The sequence below is a fragment of the Rhinatrema bivittatum genome, chromosome 5 (genome assembly GCF_901001135.1).
Source record: "Rhinatrema bivittatum chromosome 5, aRhiBiv1.1, whole genome shotgun sequence".
Taxonomy (NCBI): domain Eukaryota; kingdom Metazoa; phylum Chordata; class Amphibia; order Gymnophiona; family Rhinatrematidae; genus Rhinatrema; species Rhinatrema bivittatum.
The window spans coordinates 2,075,585-2,099,055 of record NC_042619.1 but is presented as its reverse complement, the minus strand read 5'-3'; the positions used below and the strand labels follow the sequence as shown (position 1 = coordinate 2,099,055).

At 42.4% G+C, this 23,471-nt stretch overlaps 1 protein-coding gene across 1 annotated transcript in view; it reads right to left on the bottom strand.

The window, feature by feature from the left end:
- Positions 1 to 23,471, bottom strand: part of DNHD1 (dynein heavy chain domain 1) — a 792,986-nt gene that overhangs the window by 473,612 nt on the left and 295,903 nt on the right. Inside the window, exons 17-19 of the mRNA XM_029601740.1 lie at positions 19,918 to 20,116; positions 11,894 to 11,985; positions 502 to 718 (exon numbers count right to left, since the gene is read on the bottom strand). Coding sequence (XP_029457600.1) covers positions 502 to 718; positions 11,894 to 11,985; positions 19,918 to 20,116 — 508 coding nt within the window. The remainder of the gene's footprint in view (positions 1 to 501; positions 719 to 11,893; positions 11,986 to 19,917; positions 20,117 to 23,471) is intronic.

Genomic DNA, 23,471 nt, shown 5'->3' with positions numbered 1-23,471 from the left:
TACGAACCAGGCGACCAGGGGTTGAGTCCCACTGTCGCTCCTTGTGACCTTGGGCAAGCCAATTTACCCTCCTTTGCCTCAGGTACAAACTTAGATTGTTAAGCCCTTTGAGGATAGGGAAATACCTACAGTACCTGAATGTAATCCACTTTGAAGTACTGAAAAAAGTGGAATATAAATCTAAAAAAAAAATAAATCTGAATTCATCAAAGCATGGAACAAGAACAGAGGATCTCCAAGGGAATGCAGTTCATGTGGATGGTCTTTTTCTGGCATCACATTTCTCTGTTTCTCTGTAAGCGGGGTAGTACAGATGGTAGTTTGGGATTGTTAGTCAATGATTTGAAGCCATGTCACCCACTTCACTCTGGTTCATATATGAGGAATCAGATTTAGAATCATCCTCAGGGCTCATTTTTTGTGTGAATTCTCCTGTTCCACCATAATCACACTGATCCTCTAACAAGATAACCCTCCATCTCTCTCACTGCATAAACTCACCAGTTAGGATGAAGGTTCCACTATCCTGTGAGAAATAGGCTCCTTCTGGTTCTCTGATCTGACCACTGGGGAGTCTCCTTGAGTGATCAGGAGGAGGATCCTGATGCCATACATAGAGGAAGAATTTGGCTAGTCGGAATTCTCGTTGTTGCCAAGTTTGTTGTAACTTTCGGAAAATCTTCAGTGAGGTCAGACTAGCCTCTGCTTTGTTACAGATCTGAAACAACAGAATAAGACGAGGGTAATTACATATTTGCGATTATTAATTAATTAATTAATTAATTTTAAATCTACAGATTACAGGACTGCAAGGCAGGATCCTGGTCTGAACAAGGGTCAATCTTCCACCTAGCAAGCCCCTTCCTCTGCAGGTTGAGCCCTTGGATTCTGGGGACCAATAGGGCCTAGCTGCAGTGGCAATACATCATGGTGAGTCCTGGGTAACTTGAACAAAGTAGAACAAGGCAAGGTTTGGTACAGGCTGGGCAAGGCAAGGCTTGGTATAAACTGGATGAGACAAGGCTTGGTACAAGCAGGATGAGGCAAGACTTGGTTCAGGCTGGATGAGGCAAGGCATGGATTGTGGACAGAGACAGGTTGAAACAGGGTTGGACTGAGCACTGGGGCAAGACACAGAATAAGGACTGGAGGTGAGTGCAGACAGAAACGAGGCAAGGCACTGAGCATGAACTGGGAGAGACACAGGCAAGGCAGGGTACTGAACAGGGACCAGAGCTAGATACAGGCTGGGCTCGACAGGGATTTGACAAGACAGGGAGTAAATACCAGGAAAAGGACTGGCTGGGCACGGCAAGACCAAATAGAGACAGGACTGGATAAGTCAGACTAGGACAGGACTGAGCAAAGACAAGGCCTGACGACACAGAATAAGGAACACGGAAGCCCGAAGGCAACAAGACTGGAGGCCCGTAGGCCACTAGGCTATAGGCCTAAAAGACCCTAGGCACAAAAAGGCCGAAGTAGGCCACAGAGCAAGATACAAAGAGGAAAAAGGCCCAAAGACCACAGGGCAAGGCAAGGCCTAGATTGGCCACAAGCAATATGTAAGCAATAAGAAAGCGCAGAAGCCACAAGGCAAGGAGCAAAGAACAAGAAGGCCTGGAGGCCACAAGGCATAGAACAAAGTAACAGAAGGCCAAGAGTGACTCAATGAAGAGGCAAGGGAGTCGTTTCAAGACAGGGTTTCTCCTTGGGCTGAAACTTGGGCATGGCGAAAGCAGCAAGGAGGAGCTTAGCAATGCTGGTGGTGAGGCTCACTGAAGATCTCTGCAGGAGAGGAGAAGTCATAGCAGGCAGGACTAGGGCACAGAGAGGCTGCATGGCAGATGAAACCTTTACAATGTATATTCCACGCATAGCAGAAACTATCTATGCTGGGATTATAGCTAAAACATTCAAAATAAAAAATAATACTAAACACATAAAATTTTCAAAAAAAACAAAATTATAAAATATTCATTCAACATCCTAAACCCACTGCTTGAAACATAATACACTCTGAAGATTAGGTAAAAGTTTCATAAAATAAATAAATAAATGGGCCTTTAAGTGATTATGAAATATAGTCAAATCAGTAATTAGATATGAATTTGAATGGAGTTCTACAGAGAGGCTTATAAGTGCTAATTCGTGAACATTTCAAGTAAACTTTAGTAACAAAAAGGGATTGAATTAGTAGAAGTATGAAACTGTGAGCAGTAGTACCTATCATCAAACTATTTAGAAAGCTCTTTGAAGGGTCCCTCTGCAAACTTCAGGTTTCTTATATGTGGCTGTTTTGTGACTTTCATTTCAGCTGAAATATTATTAACTCACGTTTAATACACTCTTGTTACGCAGTGAATGGTTATACCTTCTGGGGCCGATTTTAAGGCCTGCGTGCGTTGGCACACGTGCTATAAAATACGATATCCATGTGCATATGTGTGGCGGATTTTAACATCCGCGCGCACATGTGTGGGCGGTTGGCCTCCTCCGCATGCGGTTAATTTTAAAAGGCCACATGTGGCGATGGGAGTAGGGCTTCTCCAGTTCCCTCCTAGTCCGCTCCAATTAAGGAGTGGATTGGGAATGGAACTTCCTATACCCTTACATAACCTTCCTACCCTTTCCCCCTCCTCCCCGACCCCTTACCCCTTCCTAGCTACTTACGTTTTTTTGTTCGATTACTTACTCCTCCTGGGGAGTAGAAGTAATCTATGCACGCTGGCCAGCTGCAGGCGTGCACTTTCCTGGGACAGTGTCAAATGGTATTGTCCTGCCCCCCCCCCCCCCAGACCATGCCCCCCCGGCCGGCCCCTTTTCAAAAGCCAGTCACTTCGGCGCGTGGCTGGGCCTTTCCGAAAATGTGCACAGTGCTTGCAGGGCCCGGCCACATGCGTAACCCCCATAATTCACGTGCGCAAGGCTTTTAAAATGTACTTGTCTGTTGCTGCTCAGGAGTGCTTAACTCTAGCTGCCATATTGTTTTCAGGTTACGTAGAAAATGAAGTTGCTTACCTGTAACAGGTATTCTTTGAAAGACAGCAGTTCACCAGTCACACATGTAGGCCATGTGGCTGTACTTGGTGCCAAAAGAACATGTGTTCCAGTGCTTTCTAATAGGCTTATAGACCTTTACCTCGTCTAATCAGAAATCCCACACTGCTGCAGCCCAATTGCTCCCCTAGTTAATTTTTTTCTTCACCCAAAACATGAGGAAACAACAATAAGTAAAGCACCAAGGGAAACAGCTGCTTAAAGCTTCCTATTCTTACTCGCAAAACAATATTTTAAAATACTTAGTCACTCTGAAATGTATTTATTTATTTATTTAAAGGTATTTATATACCGACGGACGTTGGGAACATCTCGTTGGTTTACAGAGAACGAAACAAGCAACAGGCTTTACATGTAACAAGTAACCAGTAGAACAAGGAAAGCGAGGGAGGGGGGAGGCAGAGAACTAAGGCACTGAAGAGGGTAAGGGGGAAAGGCAGAGAAGCTTACATCATATGTAGCTAGTATAGATAATTTACAAAAAGGGGGGGGGGGGTGGAATGGGGAGGAAGGAGGTTAGGTGTAGGAGTGGGTGTAGAGCCAGGTCTTCAGGTTCTGTTTAAAACTTTTGGGGCAAGTTTCTTGGCGGAGTGAGGTGGGTGGCTTGTTCCAGAGGGTGGGACCTGCAAGGGATAAGGCTCTTTCCTTGGTGGAGCGTAGTTTAGTAAGTTTGGGAGATGGGATGTGAAGAGTGGCAAGATATTGCTTTCTGGTTTAATGGATGTGAGGCAAGAACCAGTGAATTGACGGCATGCCTGAAGTGAAAGTGCAGTCTTTAATTGGGATCATGAATCTGTTATAAGGCGTATGTACACACCGGGAGTACAGAGTGGGGAATTTCCTGGTAGATGCAGTGGATGGGTATAGCCAGGATCTCCTTCAGGGGATCCAAATATTTGAAGAGACCAAAAAGAGGTACCTTGGGATCTCCTTCAACCTGCAACTCACTAGGAATAACCTTAGCAATTACCTTCACAAATTCTGGGAGGGGAACTGTTTTTTGTGCATGGAAGAGAGGGGTCTGAGAGGTACCAGTAGAGGATTCTTGATTAGAACCCATCATCTTTGTTCAAAAAGTATACCCCATGAGCCTTCAATTTCACTTTCTAAACAGGAGTTGATATCTGATGCTGCACTGATCAATGGACTAACCACATCCTCTGGCAACAAATTCCAGAGTTTAATTGTGCGTTGAGTAAAAAAGAACTTTCTCCGATTAGTTTTAAATGTGCCCCATGCTAACTTCATGGAGTGCCCCCTAGTCTTTCTACTATCCGAAAGAGTAAATAACCGATTCACATCTACCCGTTCTAGACCTCTCATGATTTTAAACACCTCTATCATATCCCCCCTCAGTCGTCTCTTCTCCAAGCTGAAAAGTCCTAACCTCTTTAGTCTTTCCTCATAGGGGAGTTGTTCCATTCCCCTTATCATTTTGGTAGCCCTTCTCTGTACCTTCTCCATCGCAATTATATCTTTTTTGAGATGCGGCGACCAGAATTGTACACAATATTCAAGGTGCGGTCTCACCATGGAGCGATACAGAAGCATTATGACATTTTCCGTTTTATTCACCATTCCCTTTCTAATAATTCCCAACATTCTGTTTGCTTTTTTGACTGCCGCAGCACACTGTACCGACGATTTCAATGTGTTATCCACTATGACACCTAGATCTCTTTCTTGGGTTGTAGCACCTAATATGGAACCCAACATTGTGTAATTATAGCATGGGTTATTTTTCCCTATATGCATCACCTTGCACTTATCCACATTAAATTTCATCTGCCATTTGGATGCCCAATTTTCCAGTCTCACAAGGTCTTCCTGCAATTTATTACAATCTGCTTGTGATTTAACTACTCTGAATAATTTTGTGTCATCCGCAAATTTGATTATCTCACTCGTCGTATTTCTTTCCAGATCATTTATAAATATATTGAAAAGTAAGGGTCCCAATACAGATCCCTGAGGCACTCCACTATCCACTCCCTTCCACTGAGAAAATTGCCCATTTAATCCTACTCTCTGTTTCCTGTCTTTTAGCCAGTTTGCAATCCACGAAAGGACATCGCCACCTATCCCATGACTTTTTACTTTTCCTAGAAGCCTCTCATGAGGAACTTTGTCAAACGCCTTCTGAAAATCCAAGTATACTATATCTACCGGTTCACCTTTATCCCCATGTTTATTAACTCCTTCAAAAAAGTGAAGCAGATTTGTGAGGCAAGACTTGCCCTGGGTAAAGCCATGCTGACTTTGTTCCATTAAACCATGTCTTTCTATATGTTTTGTGATTTTGGTGTTTAGAACACTTTCCACTATTTTTCCTGGCACTGAAGTCAGGCTAACCGGTCTGTAGTTTCCTGGATCGCCCCTGGAGCCCTTTTTAAATATTGGGGTTACATTTGCTATCCTCCAGTCTTCAGGTACAATGGATGATTTTAATGATAAGTTACAAATTTTTACTAATAGGTCTGAAATTTCATTTTTTAGTTCCTTCAGAACTCTGGGGTGTATTCCATCCGGTCCAGGTGATTTACTACTCTTCAGTTTGTCAATCAGGCCTACCACATCTTCTAGGTTCACCGTGATTTGATTCAGTCCATCTGAATCATTACCCATGAAAACCTTCTCCATTACGGGTACCTCCCCAGCATCCTCTTCAGTAAACACCGAAGCAAAGAAATCATTTAATCTTCACTTTCAATACATATCCAATACATAGCCAATACATAGCCAATACATATCCAATACATAGCCATTTTGTAAAGCAAAGCAAAGCAAAATGGCGCCAGCCATATGGTCATATTGCCGTACAGCAAAATGGCGCCAGCCGTACGGCAACACGATTCGAGTGCCGGAGGTCGTTCCCGGACCCCCGCTGGACTTTTGGCAAGTCTTGTGGGGGTCAGGCGGCCCCCCCCCCAAGCTGGCCAAAAGTCCCTGGGGGTCCAGCAGGGGTCCGGGAGCGATCTCCTACGCTCGTGACGTCGGGGAACAGGAACCAAAATGGCGCCGGCGCTACCTTTGCCCTGTCATATGACAGGGCAAAGGTAGCGCCGGCGCCATTTTCTATCAATGCGCCCGACGCCCGAGAGTGGAAGATCACAACGGGACCCCCCCACTAGACCCCAGGTAATTTAAGACATTTTGGGGGAGTTCGGGATGGTGGGGGATTTATTTTAAAGGGTCGGGGTGGGTTTTAGGGATGTTTTAGTTTGCCGGTTTTCCCGCCCTCCCCCTTCCCCTTCCCCCGATTTACGATTTTTGACGATAAATCGGGGGAATTCCTATTAAATATTGCCTCTAACGATTTTTGACGATTTAAAATATATCGGACGATATTTTAAATCGTCAAAAAACGATTCACATCCCTACTATATTGCACAGGCTGGGTAAACAAATAAGTGTGGGAGTAGCTTGCTTATTGGACCGACTTGGGAACCACAAGTGCTGATTCCTCTATAACCAGCTGAACCTGCTTTCTGGCAAATGGTATCTCTGATGTAGAGCTCCCCTTGGCTCCTCTGTATCCTCAGGTGCTGGAGTCTCCACAGCGCTATTCTCTGGGCTTTCTGTGGAATCGTCCTCCGCTGTACACTCTGCAGCACCTAAATCACATTTAATCCCTATCTATCTCCTGCTGAGCTTCTCCCATTAGCTGGTACAAACCTACCACTTCCTGGCTGTCCCTGCAATCAGGCCCACTCACAGTTTTCTCTCTATCTGAAACTTTAAACATGTTTTTCTTCAGTGCAGCTTTTGAGACACCCTTTCACCCAAGCTACCATGCTCTGTGCACCCCTGTGCTCTGTACATTGTTTTAGAGCCACAGGCCCTCCGTGTTCTGTACTACATTTAGAAGCACAGGTCATCTTCACAACTCTTTCTTTTCTCCAAACAAACAATTTTTTGGAGGCTGGGGTTTTTTTCTATGTAAAGCTTTAGAAAAAATCCCATGCATGACATCATATGTGGGAATGAGCAGAGATTCCCACAAGCCTGGAGGCAGAAGTTCAGTCTGACTCCAGCCTTTCTTAAAACATAATCTTTAATCACAGCTTCAGTCATATACACAAGAGTAGACTGCCTTTACCTTCAGACAGTGAACTCTCTACTCACAGTTTGTACTGCTTTATCTCAGCTCAGTGTTTGGACAGTGTTGGGTACAGGAATTGCCTTCTTCCTGGAAACCCAGGCCTGCCCTGGTTATCCCCACCTGAGTTTCGGCTCTTATTCTCCAGTATCTGGTTATTTCCTCAGAGCCCCCCCAGGATCCTGCCCATAGAGCATATTCTCTTTAAGGCATTTAAGGGGGACCAGGCATCTAGCCTGGTCCTGCACTGGCAAATAGGGGAACACTAGGGGCACTGCCTCACAATTCCATTGAGTTATTAACGCTGTACTTGTCTCCCTATCTTCATATATTGCAATAACCGCTTGATATAATGTAGAGATACCTCTCTTATGCATCCTTGAGGACAAAAATAATTTCTCCACTTGTCATGGTTTCTATCTATCCCACAGTGTACCTTCTGTCTTAAGCAATTTTGTCTTTAACCTATCATAGCTCTCCCCGGATGATGGGGAGTGGTGTTCTTATATTCGAAGGAACACCACTCCCCATCATCCCACAGCTGACTCAAAAATCTTAAATTCGCATTCCACCAATTGTGGAAGTTTACATGAAAGGTAGATATCAAGAGTCTAGAGTTCTTTCACAACCCAACCATTGGTGCCCGAGCATCCAAAGCATTCCCATTGCTTTGCACACAGCCCACCACATGCACAACATATGCACAATTATGGGACAAGCTCACTTCATTCCCCTCACCTGTCTTGAGACAGGATCCATAAAAGGCAACAGTGCTATAATCTATATTCCCTGATATACCTGCTTGAAAAGAAAATCAAGGTTATGAGTCATCCCTATTTAACTAAACTCTAAGACTAACCAGCCTCGACGCCCAGTAATATCCCAAAAGATATGGTAAGGCCATCCCTCCGCCATTCTTTGTATGCCATAACATGCTCATTTTTACTCTTAGGGCCAGGTTTCCGGGGGGTACGTGCGTAAGATACGCACGTACCCCCCGGAAACCTGGCCCAAACACCCCCTGTGCGCGCCGAGCCTATGTTGCATAGGCTTCCGGCGCGCGCAAAGCCCCGGGACGCGCGTAAGTCCCGGGGCTTTCCTGGGGGGGGGGCGCGTTTCGGGGGGCGTGTCGTGATCCCCGCATCATCGGGGGGCATGTCAAGGGGGGCGTGACATGTTCAGCGCGTCATCCGGGGGCGGCGCCGCGGGCGTGGTTTCGGCCCAGGGGCGTGGCCGCGGCCTCTGGACCGGAACATGGAGCGCGGCAGCCGGCCTGGTGCGCGCTTTCGTGATAGAGGTAGGGGGGTTTAGATAGAGCCGGGGAGGGGGGGGTTAGGTAGGGGAAGGGAGGGGAAGGTGGGGGGAGGGCGAAGGAAAGTTCCCTCCGAGGCCGCTCCGATTGCATCTCTTATTTGTGAAAAGAAAACATTCTGTCCTTTATTCACCCACAGATGGTCACTATCAACAAAAAGATATCTACCTTTAGAATCTTTCCGTATTTTATGTATCTTTATGTATAAGAATACATACCCCTCTGCTCTTAGAATTAAAGGCAGCATAATATACCTGTCCAACCCAGTACCTCTGAACTGTTTCTTCAGATATTGAAATATTTGTTTTCTTTTTATGGGAAATATTATACCTTGGACATCCTCAGGGCTGAAGGTGAGCCACCTTATTCCATATAAACACCCATCCCTTATCTATGAGTCCCACCCCTGTATCCCTAATCTCACTGACCCTCCCTCCCTCTCCCCTTAGAACAGATCACACATATCTTGTAAAGAGACTAGCAGCTCCCAGCCTCAAAAGAATGACAGAAAATGCAGTAAGTAGCTCATGAAAACATTGCCCAGAGTGTAGCTACATCACATAAGCTCCATCTCATACTGACCCCCCCCCCCCCCCCCCCCCCCCCCCCCCCCCCCCCCAGTGCATTAAAAAAATGCTGAACCCCATACTGAAAAACAAATGGGCCATGCTGGACCTTTCAATGGTTTCATCATGGGACTTCTTATCAGCTGCCCCTGAAGCTCCACTCCCTCTGAGAGTCCTCACACCACTTCTTTCGCTGCGTGGCCAGCATAGCAAGTCCCAGCCACGACAGCCCATGCAATGCATAAACCCAGAAATATTGAACCCTGCTCCCCACCTCCCTCCTTCTTCCCCCATCTCATCACCCCACCATTTATATCTTTAAAAAATCCCACATCAAAAAGCTTCCTTTCCAATTAGAGAAGAAACACAAAGTCCAAAAACCAGTAATCAGAAAAAGAAAAGAAAAAATGAATATATAAGTTTGCAAAAGAGTCACAATCATGATTGCTGTGTGAGCCTGTTAGACATCTGTTAGATACTCTCAGAGGACAATGCCCACATGCTTGGGCCTCGGACTCCTTGTCATTCGGGTGCACCTCTCCCACCAGATCCAAGTGTCGCTGGGCCTCCGCTGGAGAGTCAAAGAATCACCTTCAAGTGCGCTGGATATAGCAAAGCATAGGGAAGAGTTTTCTGCCAAACTATTTTCTTAACCGCAGCATATCTCTCACGTTTCATTCCAAAGTCTTGGAAAAACATTATCCTCTTATTCTTTTCCAAAACTTCACCTTAAAAAATGAATTTTTATCTGGAAACACAGGGGTCTGCATTATCACTGTCCACGGTCGCCTGCCCACCTCGTTTCACCAATAGGCCCAACACCGACGGTGGCCAGCATTGGAAAACTTGTATGGGAGCTGTGCCCTCCTCAGCCTGATTTTCCAAATCCTTGATTGTTTTCCATCAGCACAATTTCCATCTCCTTCAATCACAGCTGCCAGCTCTTTATTAATCCTTACTGGTTCCTTGGTGAGCGCTGTCAGCTGGTTCTCCCAGAGCAGGCCTCCTCTGCGGCCTGCCGTCGCTTTATTCCTCCATTCTTGCAGCTTAATGGAGGAAATTTCAGTATTTCTCCAGACATCATTATATGCTAAGGATGGATGAGGATAATGTGCCAGAAACTCGGGAGCCTGGGTGCCTCTTGTCCATCACACTCAGCGCATCACATTTTAAAGACCCCAGTTCAGTACCTGAATGCAATGTGCTTTGAAGTGCCCAAACGTGGAATATAAATCAAATAAGTAAATAAATAAAAATAGGAAGCTCTGCAAGATCCGATAATCATCTTACTTTATAAAGGAGATACAATATCCAGAGTTTGTTGTGAGGGATGTTTCCAAAAGGTTACTAGAAGCCTTAATTTCCTCAATTTTAACAAGCCTGGGTCAATACGGTTCTGTTTACTGACCATTACTTTCAATTTCCTAAGAGAGTGACTTGTACTTAATTAGAAAATTATCAGACCATGGAACAATTTCACAGTTTACCCCATAATTTTTATTTCCAGATTTTAAACACACAAGAATTATATTTGACAAAAATAAGGTCTAGCATGTGGCCAAATTTGTACATAGATTGTTCAATTTCTTGTACCCAAGACAGAGCTTCCATAGAGTTTAATACTTTATCTTGCAGCTCTCAGAGGGGCAGATTTTAAATGTTACGCGCGCGGGGTACATTTGTGCGCTCTACCTGGCGCGCACAAATGTACACTCGGTTTTATAACATGCGCAAAATAGGCTCGGCGCGCGCAGGGGTATCTTACGCGCCTAACCGCAGAGTGAGGAAGGACATCCGCATGAAGACTGAAATCTCCGAGAACAATAAAATCCTTCATATCTGCATTAAAATTGGCTAATGTATCTATAAGGGCCATAGGATAGCTATTTAAAAAGAAGGCGGTGAGTAAACTAAATATACACCCCATTCAGCACTGGCAATGGCCATGACTTCAATTTGTGACTGTTATTGCAGAACTCAGGTGAATAGCTCCAAAAATCAGTGCTAGGCGCTTAACTTCTATCCTCTAACCAAACTACCTCCACCGCCAAGCCAGCCACTATCTGAGAGATTAACTTTAGCTGCATAGAATGTACTTATTTATTTCTCATTTCTTATACACTGCTCATCAGATACAGATCACAATAAATCAAATAAAAATACAATCAATGGGGTAGGGTTAGGGTTACAAATCTACACACGCGCGAACAAAAGTGCGCGGGATTTTATAAGATACGCGCGTATCTTATAAAATCCGGGGTCGGCGCACACAAGGTGCACATTTGTGCACCCCGAGCCCTGCGTGTGCTGCCCGTTCCCTCAGAGGCCGCTCCGATTTCGGAGCGGCCTCGGAGGGAACTTTCCATTCACCCCCCAGCACCTTCCCCTCCCTTCCCCTACCTAACCCACCCCCCGACCCTATCTAAACCCCCTCCCTACCTTTATCTTAAAAGTTACTACTGCCTACTGCTGTGTCGGGGCACTCGGCCACGCCCCTGGTCCGCCCACATGCCCCTGATCCTAAACCACGCCCCCTTGCCACGCCCCCGACCGCCCCTTTTTGCAAGCCCAGGGACTTACGCATGTCCCAGGGCTTGTGCGGGCCGCCGAGCTTATGCAAAATAGGCTCAGCGCGCAGGGGGGATTTAAAAGGGTTACGCGCATACCTTATGCGCGTAACCCTTTTAAAATCCAGCCCAATGTATACAAAGGCAACTAAATTTTGCCACTCAGTCCTGTTCAATTTTTAATGGGGATTATCTAGCCACCTAACTCTCGAAATCAAGTAGTTAGATCATTTCAAAATTGAAACCTTACTATATGAAAGATAAAAAAGAAAACAAGAAAACAACTTACCCTAGTTATAACATCTTGATGCTTGAGCAGTGGATAACCAATCAGATCAGAGACAGTTTGCACTTGGTCTCTGTGGTACACCTTACCCATAGCTAAAAGGGAGAATGAAATAAAATGTTACTGAAACTGGATATTAAAATGAATATTAGTACTGATCTATATGCAAAGAAGAGAACTCCATAATAGACTCACCTGCATACACACATGTGTAGAAATAAGCCACAAAAACCTCTGAATAAGGGATTTATGGAGAATTGTTCATAATACAATTCTCCATAAATCCCATAATACACATTCTCACTCATAAACTAATCCTCCATAAATATCCTGCAGAGAAATCACAGCATAAAATCAGATTATCCTTTTTGGCAATTAAGATTTAATGCAAAAAGAAAATAATTATTCATTTGGGGGTGCAAATATTCAAGAAAACAGTACGAAAAACAGAGTGAGGTACTGATATACACAAATAGGATTTATTTATTTACTTACTTACTTTATTTATTTAGTGTTTTTATATACCGATAATCATTTGGAACATCTAATCGGTTTACAGTGAACAACAATTCAGCAACGGGCTTTACATATAACTGAGTAAAACAAAAAATCAGAAACATGCGGAATAAATAAACACTAGGTAGTTACTGTAACTAATAGATGTGAGCGAAAATTACTATGTAGAACTTTGTTTAGAAAAAGTCATCAGTAAATGACAAAATTATATACATACATTTACATATAATTTATTTATTTTATTTATTTAAGAGTTTTTATATTCCATCATTAAGTTATTTACCATCATAATGGTTTACAATAGGGCACCTATATCAAAGAAAAAAGTGGATCATAATTTACATAGGTGGTGCCATTAATATTCGGTAACAAATAATATTATGAATAATATGGTATATGATAAGGCGTTTACATTTAAAGAAATTCACATGGGGAATTGAGTTTGGTAGCAATTCATCCTGATGGTTGGTTACAGTTAAAAATAGGAAATTAAGTGCTGTGTGCTCTATGCCGCTTATCCTTGTTTAATTGCCTGTGTCATTCTCTTTCTTGAAAGCTTGATTGAAAAGCCAGGTTTTCAGTTGTGTTTTGAAAAGTTTATGATTACTCTGAAGTCTTATGTCAAGGGGCATGGAGTTCCATAATGCGGGGCCGGCTACATATAGTGCACGTTCTCTAACTTGGGTAAGTCTTGCTGTTTTCACAGATGGAATGGTTAAAAGTGCTCTGTTTGCTGTGTGGGACGTGTACTCTATAACATGGTAGTCAGAGGAATTAATAGCTATGCACGGTATATTTACTCAGTGGTGAAGATTATCATGTAAGTCAAAATAAATACATACATACTGTGGCTGAGAAAGTGACAAGTAATTGGCGAGAAAGTGATGATTAAGGACAGGAGAAAGGGGAGAGGGTGACTAAAAATAGGGGGGGTGGGGGAGAAAGGAAGGATGGCTTAGGTGAAGACTTGCTTGAAGAGCCATGTTTTGAGGTTCTGTTTAAATTTCTTATAACATATTTCCTGTCGCAAAGTATGGGGCATGTTGTTCCATAGGGAAGGGCCAGTTGTGGAGAGTGCACGGTTAGAGGTGGACTTCAGTTTCATTAAATTGTGTGAGGGTGTGTGTAAGGTAGCTGCGTGTTGTTTTCTAGTGGGTCTGCATGTGTCGTGGAAGTAGAGGTGTTCCTTGAACCATTGCATGTCATTGTTGTGAAGAGATTTATGAATTATAGTGAGTATTTTATATTGTATCCGGGATGTTATGGGTAACCAGTGCAATTGTTTAAGTACAGGGATGATATGGTCATTTTTGTGTACATTCGTGAGGATTCGGGCAGCAGCATTTTGGAGTATCTGTAAGGGTTGAATTGTGCTTTTTGGGAGGCCTAGGAGAACGGCATTAAAGTAATCAATTCTAGACAAAATGATGGCTTGTAAAATGGTGCGAAAATCATTAAGGTGTAATAGGGGTTTGAGTTTTTTTTAGTGTGTGTAGCTTGAAGAAGCCATCTTTTAGGGTTGTGCTAATGAATTTTTTTAGATTAAAATGATTGTCTAAGGTGATGCCAAGGCTGCGAACATGAGAGGCGAAAGTGTTGGGAGGTATCGGGGGGGTGATTGAGGATGGACTGAAGATGATAGTGTTGGGAGAAATGGCTAGTAGCTCGGTTTTAGTAGTGTTAAGGGCGAGGAAGCTGTTAGTGAGCAGAGCGTTGATAGCGGGGAGTGCTGATTCCCAAGTCTTCATGGCATTAGGCAGTGTGTCAGTGATTGGTATGAGAATCTGAATGTTATCAGCATATATGAAGTGCTGAAGACCAAGGTCAAACAAGAGGTGGCAAAGGGAAAGCAGATGTATGTTGAATAGGGTGGATGAGAGGGAGGAGCCTTGTGTGCCGCCTTGTGCCAAGTTATATGAATTAGATTCATTGTTCCCGATTTTTACTCTGTATTGTTGATTGCTGTGGAAAGATTGAAACCAGCTTAGGGCGGAGCCTGAGATACCAATTTCATGGAGGCGATTGATTAATATATTGTGATTGACAGTGTCAAAGGCGGAAGATATATCAAGTAGGGCAAGGATGTAGGATTGACATTTGTATAGGGCTTTTAATATGTGGTCAGCCATGGAGATGAGGAGGGTTTCAGTACTATGGTGTTTATGGAAACCGTATTGGGAAGGGAAGAGGATGTGGTTCTCATTAAGGTAGTCTGTAAGTTGGTGGTTGATGATATTTTCCTAGGATTTTGGATAGGAATGGGAGGTTAGAAATGGGGCGAAAGTTGGCAGGTTCAGCAGGATCAAGGGAGGGTTTTTTTAGAATGGGTTTTATAATGGCTTGTTTTAGTCAGTTTGGGACAGAACCAAGTGATATAGATCTATTGATGATGAGGGAGATAGGTTTGGTAATTGTATTAGGGATGGTGAGGAGGGTTTTTGTGGGCATGATATCAGAGGGGTGTACTGCTGGTTTGATTTTCTTCAGGATGGACTCTATTTCTATTTCAGTGGTGTTCATAAAGAACGAGAGGTTAGGAGATTTATTACTATTATTTAAATTCTTTTACTATACCGATACTCAAGACGAAGGTCTTATCGTACCGGTTTACAATGGAACAGGGGGGAAACCAAATTAACAATTTAAGAAGAAGGTAAAAAGTTACATTAAACAGGGGGCGAAAACCTGGAAGATGGAAGACAGGAAAGATTTTAAAAGATAACAACTGGAGAGTGATAAAATATTGTTTCAGAGATTGTTCAGAAGCTTGGGTATTGGTTGGGGTGGAAGAAGGGTTGTCTACAGTCTGAGTATAGAGGGTGTTTGTAGGTAAGTGTGGTACAGGGAAGCATGACATAATATTGAGGATTTTGTCGTGGAAGTAGTGGGCGAGGTTTTCACAATTGGCCTGGTCGCCAGATTTGGGGGTGGTAAAGGAGGGTGGATTTGGTCAAGCTGGAATCAAATTCAAAGAGAGCTCGAGCATTAAATTGGTATTGTGTATTCTTTGGGCGTAGAAATCCCTTTTAGTTTTATCAATAGCCTCTCTGTAGGAATGGAGGTAGGCTCTGAATTTTGCTAGTTGATAGCAGAGTTGGTCACCTGTAACAGGTGTTAAGAACATAAGAACATGCCATACTGGGTCAGACCAAAGGTCCATCAAGCCCAGCATCCTGTTTCGAACAGTGGCCAATCCAGGCCATAAGAACCTGGCAAGTACCCAAAATCTAAGTCTATTCCATGTTACCATTGCTAGTAATAGCAGTAGCTATTTTCTAAGTCAACTTAATTAATAGGAGGTAATGGATTTCTCTTCTAAGAACTTATCCAATCCCTTTTTAAACACAGCTATACTAACTGCACTAACCACATCCTCTAGCAACAAATTCCAGAACTTAATTGTGCGTTGAATGAAAAAGAACTTTCTCCGATTAGTTTTAAATGTGCCACATGCTAACTTCATGGAGTGCCCCCTAGTCTTTCTACTATCTGAAAGAGTAAATAACCGATTCACATCTACCCGTTCTAGACCTCTCATGATTTTAAACACCTCTATCATATATCCCCTCAGCCGTCTCTTCTCCAAGCTGAAAAGTCCTAACCTCTTTAGTCTTTCCTCATAGGGGAGTTGTTCCATTCCCCTTATCATTTTGGTAGCCCTTCTCTGTACCTTCTCCATCGCAATTATATCTTTTTTGAGATGTGGCGACCAGAATTGTACACAGTATTCAAGGTGCGGTCTCACCATGGAGCGATACAGAGGCATTATGACATTTTCCGTTTTATTCACCATTCCCTTTCTAATAATACCCAACATTCTGTTTGCTTTTTTGACTGCCGCAACACACTGAACCGACGATTTCAATGTGTTATCCACTATGACGCCTAGATCTCTTTCTTGGGTTGTAGCACCTAATATGGAACCCAACATTGTGTAATTATAACATGGGTTATTTTTCCCTATATGCATCACTTTGCACTTATCCACATTAAATTTCATCTGCCATTTGGATGCCCAATTTTCCAGTCTCACAAGGTCTTCCTGCAATTTATCACAATCTGCTTGTGATTTAACTACTCTGAACAATTTTGTGTCATCTGCAAATTTGATTATCTCACTCGTCGAATTTCTTTCCAGATCATTTATAAATATATTGAATAGTAAGGGTCCCAATACAGATCCCTGAGGCACTCCACTGGCCACTCCCTTCCACTGAGAAAATTGTCCATTTAATCCTACTCTCTGTTTCCTGTCTTTTAACCAGTTTGCAATCCATGAAAGGACATCGCCACCTATTCCATGACTTTTTACTTTTCCTAGAAGCCTCTCATGAGGAACTTTGTCAAACGCCTTCTGAAAATCCAAGTATACTGTATCTACTGGTTCACCTTTATTCAAATGTTTATTAACTCCTTCAAAAAAGTGAAGCAGATTTGTGAGGCAAGACTTGCCTTGGGTAAAGCCATGCTGACTTTGTTCCATTAAACCATGTCTTTCTATATGTTCTGTGATTTTGATGTTTAGAACACTTTCCACTATTTTTCCTGGCACTGAAGTCAGGCTAACTGGTCTGTAGCTTCCTGGATTGCCCCTGGAGCCCTTTTTAAATATTGGGGTTCATTTGCTATCCTCCAGTCTTCAGGTACAATGGATGATTTTAATGATAGGTTACAAATTTTTACTAATATTTATTTTTATTTTATTTATTTGTGTTTTTCTATACCGGCATTCACGGCAGTTCGTATCATGTCGGTTTACATAAAACAAGGGGTGAGCAATACATTATAACGTACATAGCTAAAACGTAAGAGTATACATTACAAAAGTATAACAAGTGCGTAGAAGAAAAAGTTACAATAAAACAGGGGTTATTCTAACTGGGATTAGAGTTAGAGGAGAGATAAAAAGTTTAACAAGAAGTAAAACATTGTAGAGATTGGTTGGTATTGTCTGTTTCAGTTTAATAGAAGATGCTCAGTGTTTCTGCATTTGATGGAAGTGAATCATTAATAGGTCTGAAATTTCATTTTTTAGTTCCTTCAGAACTCTGGGGTGTATACCATCCGGACCAGGTGATTTACTATTCCTTCAGTTTGTCAAACAGGTCTACCACATCTTCTAGGTTCACTGAGATTTGATTCAGTCCATCTGAATCATTACCCATGAAAACCTTCTCCAGTACAGGTACCTCCCCAACATCCTCTTCAGTAAACACCAAAGAAAAGAAATCATTTAATCTTTCCGCGATGGCCTTATCTTCTCTAAGTGCCCCTTTAACCCCTCGATCATCTAAGGGTCCAACTGATTCCCTCACAGGCTTTCTGCTTCGGATATATTTAAAAACATTTTTACTGTGAGTTTTTGCCTCTACAGCCAACTTCTTTTCAAATTCACTCTTAGCCTGTCTTATCAATGTCTTACATTTAACTTGCCAAAGTTCATGCTTTATCCTATTTTCTTCTGTTGGATCCTTCTTCCAATTTTTGAATGAAGATCTTTTGGCTAAAATAGCTTCTTTCACCTCCCCTTTTAACCATGCCGGTAATCGTTTTGCCTTCTTTCCACCTTTCTTATTGTGTGGAATACATCTGGACTGTGCTTCTAGAATGGTATTTTTTAACAATGATCATGCCTCTTGGACATTTTTTACTTTTGTAGCTGCTCCTTTCAGTTCTTTTCTAACAATTTTTCTCATTTTATCAAAGTTTCCCTTTTGAAAGTTTAGCACGAGAGCCGTGGATTTGCACACTGTTCCTCTTCCAGTCATTAAATCAAATTTGATCATATTATGATCACTATTGCCAAGCGGCCCCACCACCGTTACCTCTCTCACCAAGTCCTGTGTTCCACTGAGAATTAGATCTAAAATTGCTCCCTCTCTCGTCAGTTCCTGAACCAATTGCTCCATAAAGCTATCATTTATTCCATCCAGGAACGTTATCTCTCTAGCGTGTCCCGATGATACATTTACCCAGTCAATATTGGGGTAATTGAAGCCTCCCATTATTAATGCAATACCAATTAATGCAATACCAGGCATGAACCCTGCCTGGCCACCTTCAAAAAAGGCATCAAAACCTGGCTGTTCAGAAAGGCTTATCCTGATACTAGCCAAACCTAGTCACCCTCTCACGCTCCCATGCTCCCCATAGTCTCTTCCCCCCCTCCCCTTCCAGCCCTATGCTTCCCCAATCCAATCCGTTAATCCCTCCAGCCTACCCTCCCTCCCACCCTAAATTTTTCCCATTAATCTGTAGCAATATTACGAAATGTTGAATATAAGTTGTAAATGATGTAAATAAGTTCCTTCTGTAATTAAGTTCCTTCTGTATTTACGGTTGTTTTTTTCTCTCTCATGCTACCTGCATTTCTCTCTTTCCTCTCCTATCTCCCCTTCCCCTCGCCTCTTTCCTGTCTGCTCCCATCCCTTGCCCCCTGTTCATTGTAATTCCTCCTTCTTTGAGTTATTTGTAAACCGGCGTGATGTGCCTTATGAATGTCGGTATATTAAAAGCTGTTAAATAAATAAATAAATAAATAAATAAATAAATTTGGTTAGCTTCCCTAATTTCTCTTAGTATTTCACTGTCCGTCTCACCATCTTGACCAGGTGGATGGTAGTATACTCCTATCACTATAGTCTTCCCCGACACACAAGGGATTTCTACCCATAAAGATTCAATTTTGTATTTAGTCTCATGCAGGATGTTTATCCTGTTGGACTCTTTGCCGTCCCGGACATAAAGCGCCACACCTCCTCCCGGGTGCTTCTCTCTGTCATTGCGATATAATTTGTACCCCGGTAGTGCACTGTCCCATTGGTTATCCTCTTTCCACCATGTCTCTGAGATGCCAATTAAGTCTATGTCATCATTCACTGCTATACATTCTAATTCTCCCATCTTACTTCTTAGACTTCTGGCATTAGCATACAAACATTTCTTGGTGTTTGAGTACTTGCCAGGTTCTTGTGGCCTAGTTTGGCCTCTGTTGGAAACAGGATGCTGGGCTTGATGGACCCTTGGTCTGTCCCAGCATGGCAATTTCTTATGTTCTTAATTTGGTCTTTTCCCACTGACATTATTATGTTACTGTTACACACATCTGGGACCACCTATCTGTCCTCTCCCTGGAGGGTATCAAATCTCATAGACCAGTACTGAGGGACACTTCTACAGAGAGAGAGAGAGAGAGAGAGAGAGAGAAAGAGAGAGAGAGAGAGAGAGAGAGAAAAGACAATTGATCGAAAAGAACAGCCTGATTATGGACTTAACTGAGAACACTCTTCTTGATGAAAATGTATTATTTTGAACCCAAAGTAAACTATTAATTTGGAATACCCGATGAATGAAAGAGCAGAAACACAAAGGCCCAGTGACGTAGAGCATTCATTACAGAGTCCATCACTATTGATTCTCATTCAACAGCTTAACATAGGACCCCTTTCTACCTGTAAAGGCATTTCCTTAGACTACTGCAAAAGTAAAAAGGCCAGTAACAAAACAATTACCTGTATAAATGGTCCACCAATGTTTCTCCTTCAATGCAGGGCTTCCTAGCATTTCCAATAGAGGGAGGTACTGAGCAAAATCGGCAACAAGCTGTAGACAGGCCTGCAGAACATCATCTTGCACAGGCAGAGACTTCTCCAGTAAGCCCAAGATCTTCTTCCAGGAATTCAGTTTCTCCTGAACAGCAGCACTATTGAACTGGGGAATTAAGAGCAAACATAAAGTGTTATATACAGCCTTGTTCTTCCATAGGGATAAGGGTAGAAGAATTAGTTGGAATAGGCATTGAGATAATGGCTGGCAAGCAGCATATCAGAGAGCACCGTATGCTGATCATGATAGCCTCTTGTAGTATGGTTCTAGGATCAGAGAAGCCAAGAATGTAGGTGTGCTATGGCACACAAATAGGTCAGCAATAGTGGCCACATTAATTTGCAAACATTGGCATATTTAATCTGTAGCCCCAGTCTCAGTCAGCTCTTGGGCACAGATGCACATGGGGAGGGCTATGGACTACACCTCATGAGGTTTCCACACAGGAGGGAAAAGGTTCACTCTAAAGCTCTTCTGCTACACCACCAGAATGACCACTTATCAGTTGAAGGCAGAAAATACTGGCTCATTAGGTTTCACACTCAAGTTAAGTAGTACTGGTAGTGATGTTATATTTGAAAATAAAAAGAGAATTCTGCCTCCATCAGCTGTGTGTGGGATAGAACCCAACATTCTGGACTGGTGTGGCAGAAAGACAAGGAAAAAACTCTTTACTGAAACTGGTGGCAGGAAAATAAAGTCCAACAGGATACACCTTTACAAAACAATTCCTATCCAAACCAAGCAAACAACTTACTTTTCAATACAGACAACCTTTTATTTCTGAAACACTCCAAAACGAATTATCAGATTACATACCAAAACTAAACTCAAAAACCGTTTGTTTTGAGTTTAGTACAATAGTACTTAGTACAACAGTAAAATAAGACAAACAAAAAAAGTACTGAGGAAAAAAGAAAGAAAATGGCAAAAAACAAAAACTATACTATCGCTAAGCAATTATCGCATATATTTAGCCTACTATAAAAAAATGATGAACAACACCAAAAGAGAATACTCTGGGGCGGATTTTAAAAGCCCTGCTCGCGTAAATCCGCCCGGATTTACGCGAGCAGGGCCTTGCGCGCCGGCGCGCCTATTTTCCATAGGCCCGCCGGCGCGCACAGAGCCCCGGGACTCGCGTAAGTCCCGGGGTTTTTCGAGGGGGGCGTGTCGGGGGCGGGGCCGATCGGCGCGGCGTTTTGGGGGCGGGCCCGGGGCGGTCCAGGGGCGTGGCCGCACCCTCCGGAACCGCCCGCTGGCGCGCGTGGATTTACGTCTCCCTCCGGGAGGCGTAAATCCAGGGATAAAGGTAGGGGGGGGGTTTAGATAGGGCCGGGGGGGTGGGTTAGGTAGAGGAAGGGAGGGGAAGGTGAGGGGAGGGCGAAAGGGAGTTCCCTCCGAGGCCGCTCCGATTTCGGAGTGGCCTCGGAGGGAACGGAGACAGGCTGCGCGGCTTGGCGCGCGCCGGCTGCCCAAAATCGGCAGCCTTGCGCGCGCCGATCCAGGATTTTAGCGGCTACGTGCGTATCTACTAAAATCCAGCGTACTTTTGTTGGCGCCTGGTGTGCCAACAAAAGTACGCGCTCGCGCTGTTTTATAAAATCTACCCCTCTGATTCCAAAATTCAAAGTTCTCGCATAACCCAAAAGTATTATTTGAGATTGTAAGCAAACTAACTAGTGATCCCGCCTCCAATACAGAAACCCTTCCGGAAACTCGCTGTAATGAAATGGCACTTTTTAAAAGAATAAGGTACATAATTTAATAGGGACTTTAGATCAAATCTCGAAACAAACGATAAATATGACTAAAAAAGATATACCTTTATGGTCTAATTTCGATAATACAACCATAGTAGAAATAGAAAATTTACTAAATAAGCTAAACCCAGCCAATCACCCAACTGATGTGATTAACACATTAGCGCTAAAACAATGTACAAATATAATTAGTCCCTTTCTAGTATCATTAGTAAATTGATCTCTCAATGAAGGAATTCTACACACAATGTTAAAAAACACAACAGTAAAACCAATTTTGAAACAACGTGATTTAGACTCTACTATTTAAAAAAATTACAGACCTATTTCCAATTTACCATTCCTGGCTAAATTAATTGAAAAGGTAATTAATAGACAATTAACTGAACATCTTGAGGTGAATAACATTTTATACCCCTCTCAGCATGGATTTCAGAAATCTTATAGCACTGAAACACTTCTACTTTCGTTAACAGACACTGTTCTTAGAGGGTTTGATAATGGCCAACGCTATTTACTTCTCCTTTTAGATTTATCAGCCGCATTCGATACGGTAGATCATAATATACTCCTCACCAGATTACAAGAAATAGGTCTGACAGATATTACATTAAAATGGTTTGCATCCTTTTTAAACAATAGAACCTTCACAGTGAAAATTAAGGATAGAATATCTAAAAATGTAAAATTAATAACAGGAGTTCCACAGGGTTCAGCGTTATTGGGCACACTTTTTAATATTTATTTACTCCCCTTGTGCCACCTGCTAACTGGCCTCAGCTTAACACATTTTATATACACTGACGATATTCAGATTTTATTCCCAATAGAGAACAGTTTAAATTCAACTTATAAATTAGCCGAGATGTACCTGGAAATAACTGGACAACTTTTAGCTCAAATGAAATTGATTTTAAACTTAGATAAATCTGTTTTTATTATCCTAAAAGGAAAAACACTAACATAGAACAAAAAAGTAATTACTTTTAATGATAATTTAAGTTTTAAATTAGCTGATACAACAAGGAATTTACGTCTTTTTATAGATACAGAGGTAAATTTGAAATTTCACATTGCAAAAAAAGTAAAAGAGGGTTTTTTGAAACTAATGATGTTAAGACATTTGAGACCTCTATTCTCTCGAGAGAACTTTAGATCTGTACTGCAAGCTATGTTATTCACGGGAATTGATTACTGCAACTCAACGATGTTAGGACTCCCTAAAACAACACTCCATCCTCTGCAAATACTTCAAAACACTGCAGCCTGCATTCTAGCTAACACAAGAAAGAAAGATCAGTCCTGAAAGAACTACATTGGTTACCTGTGGAACAGAGAATAATGCATAAAACATTATGTATTATATACAAGATATTGTATGGTGAACTGACAGATTGGTTAAATACCGCAATTAGATTACATATACCACAATGCGAACTAAGGTCGGCTAATAAAGGCCTCCTGTCAATACTCACAATAAGATCCGCCCACTTAAGTGAAGTGAGAGATCGTTCTACCTCAATAGCAGGACCAGAACTTTGGAATAAATTACCATCAAAATTGAGACTTCAATCCAATAAGAAAAGGTTTAGGAAAGAATTAAAAACATGGCTTTTCCAACAGCATACTCGATTGACAAATAAGCCCCAAGCTGAAACCTATCATCTTTTTATGATCTTATTTTTTTATCTTTTATC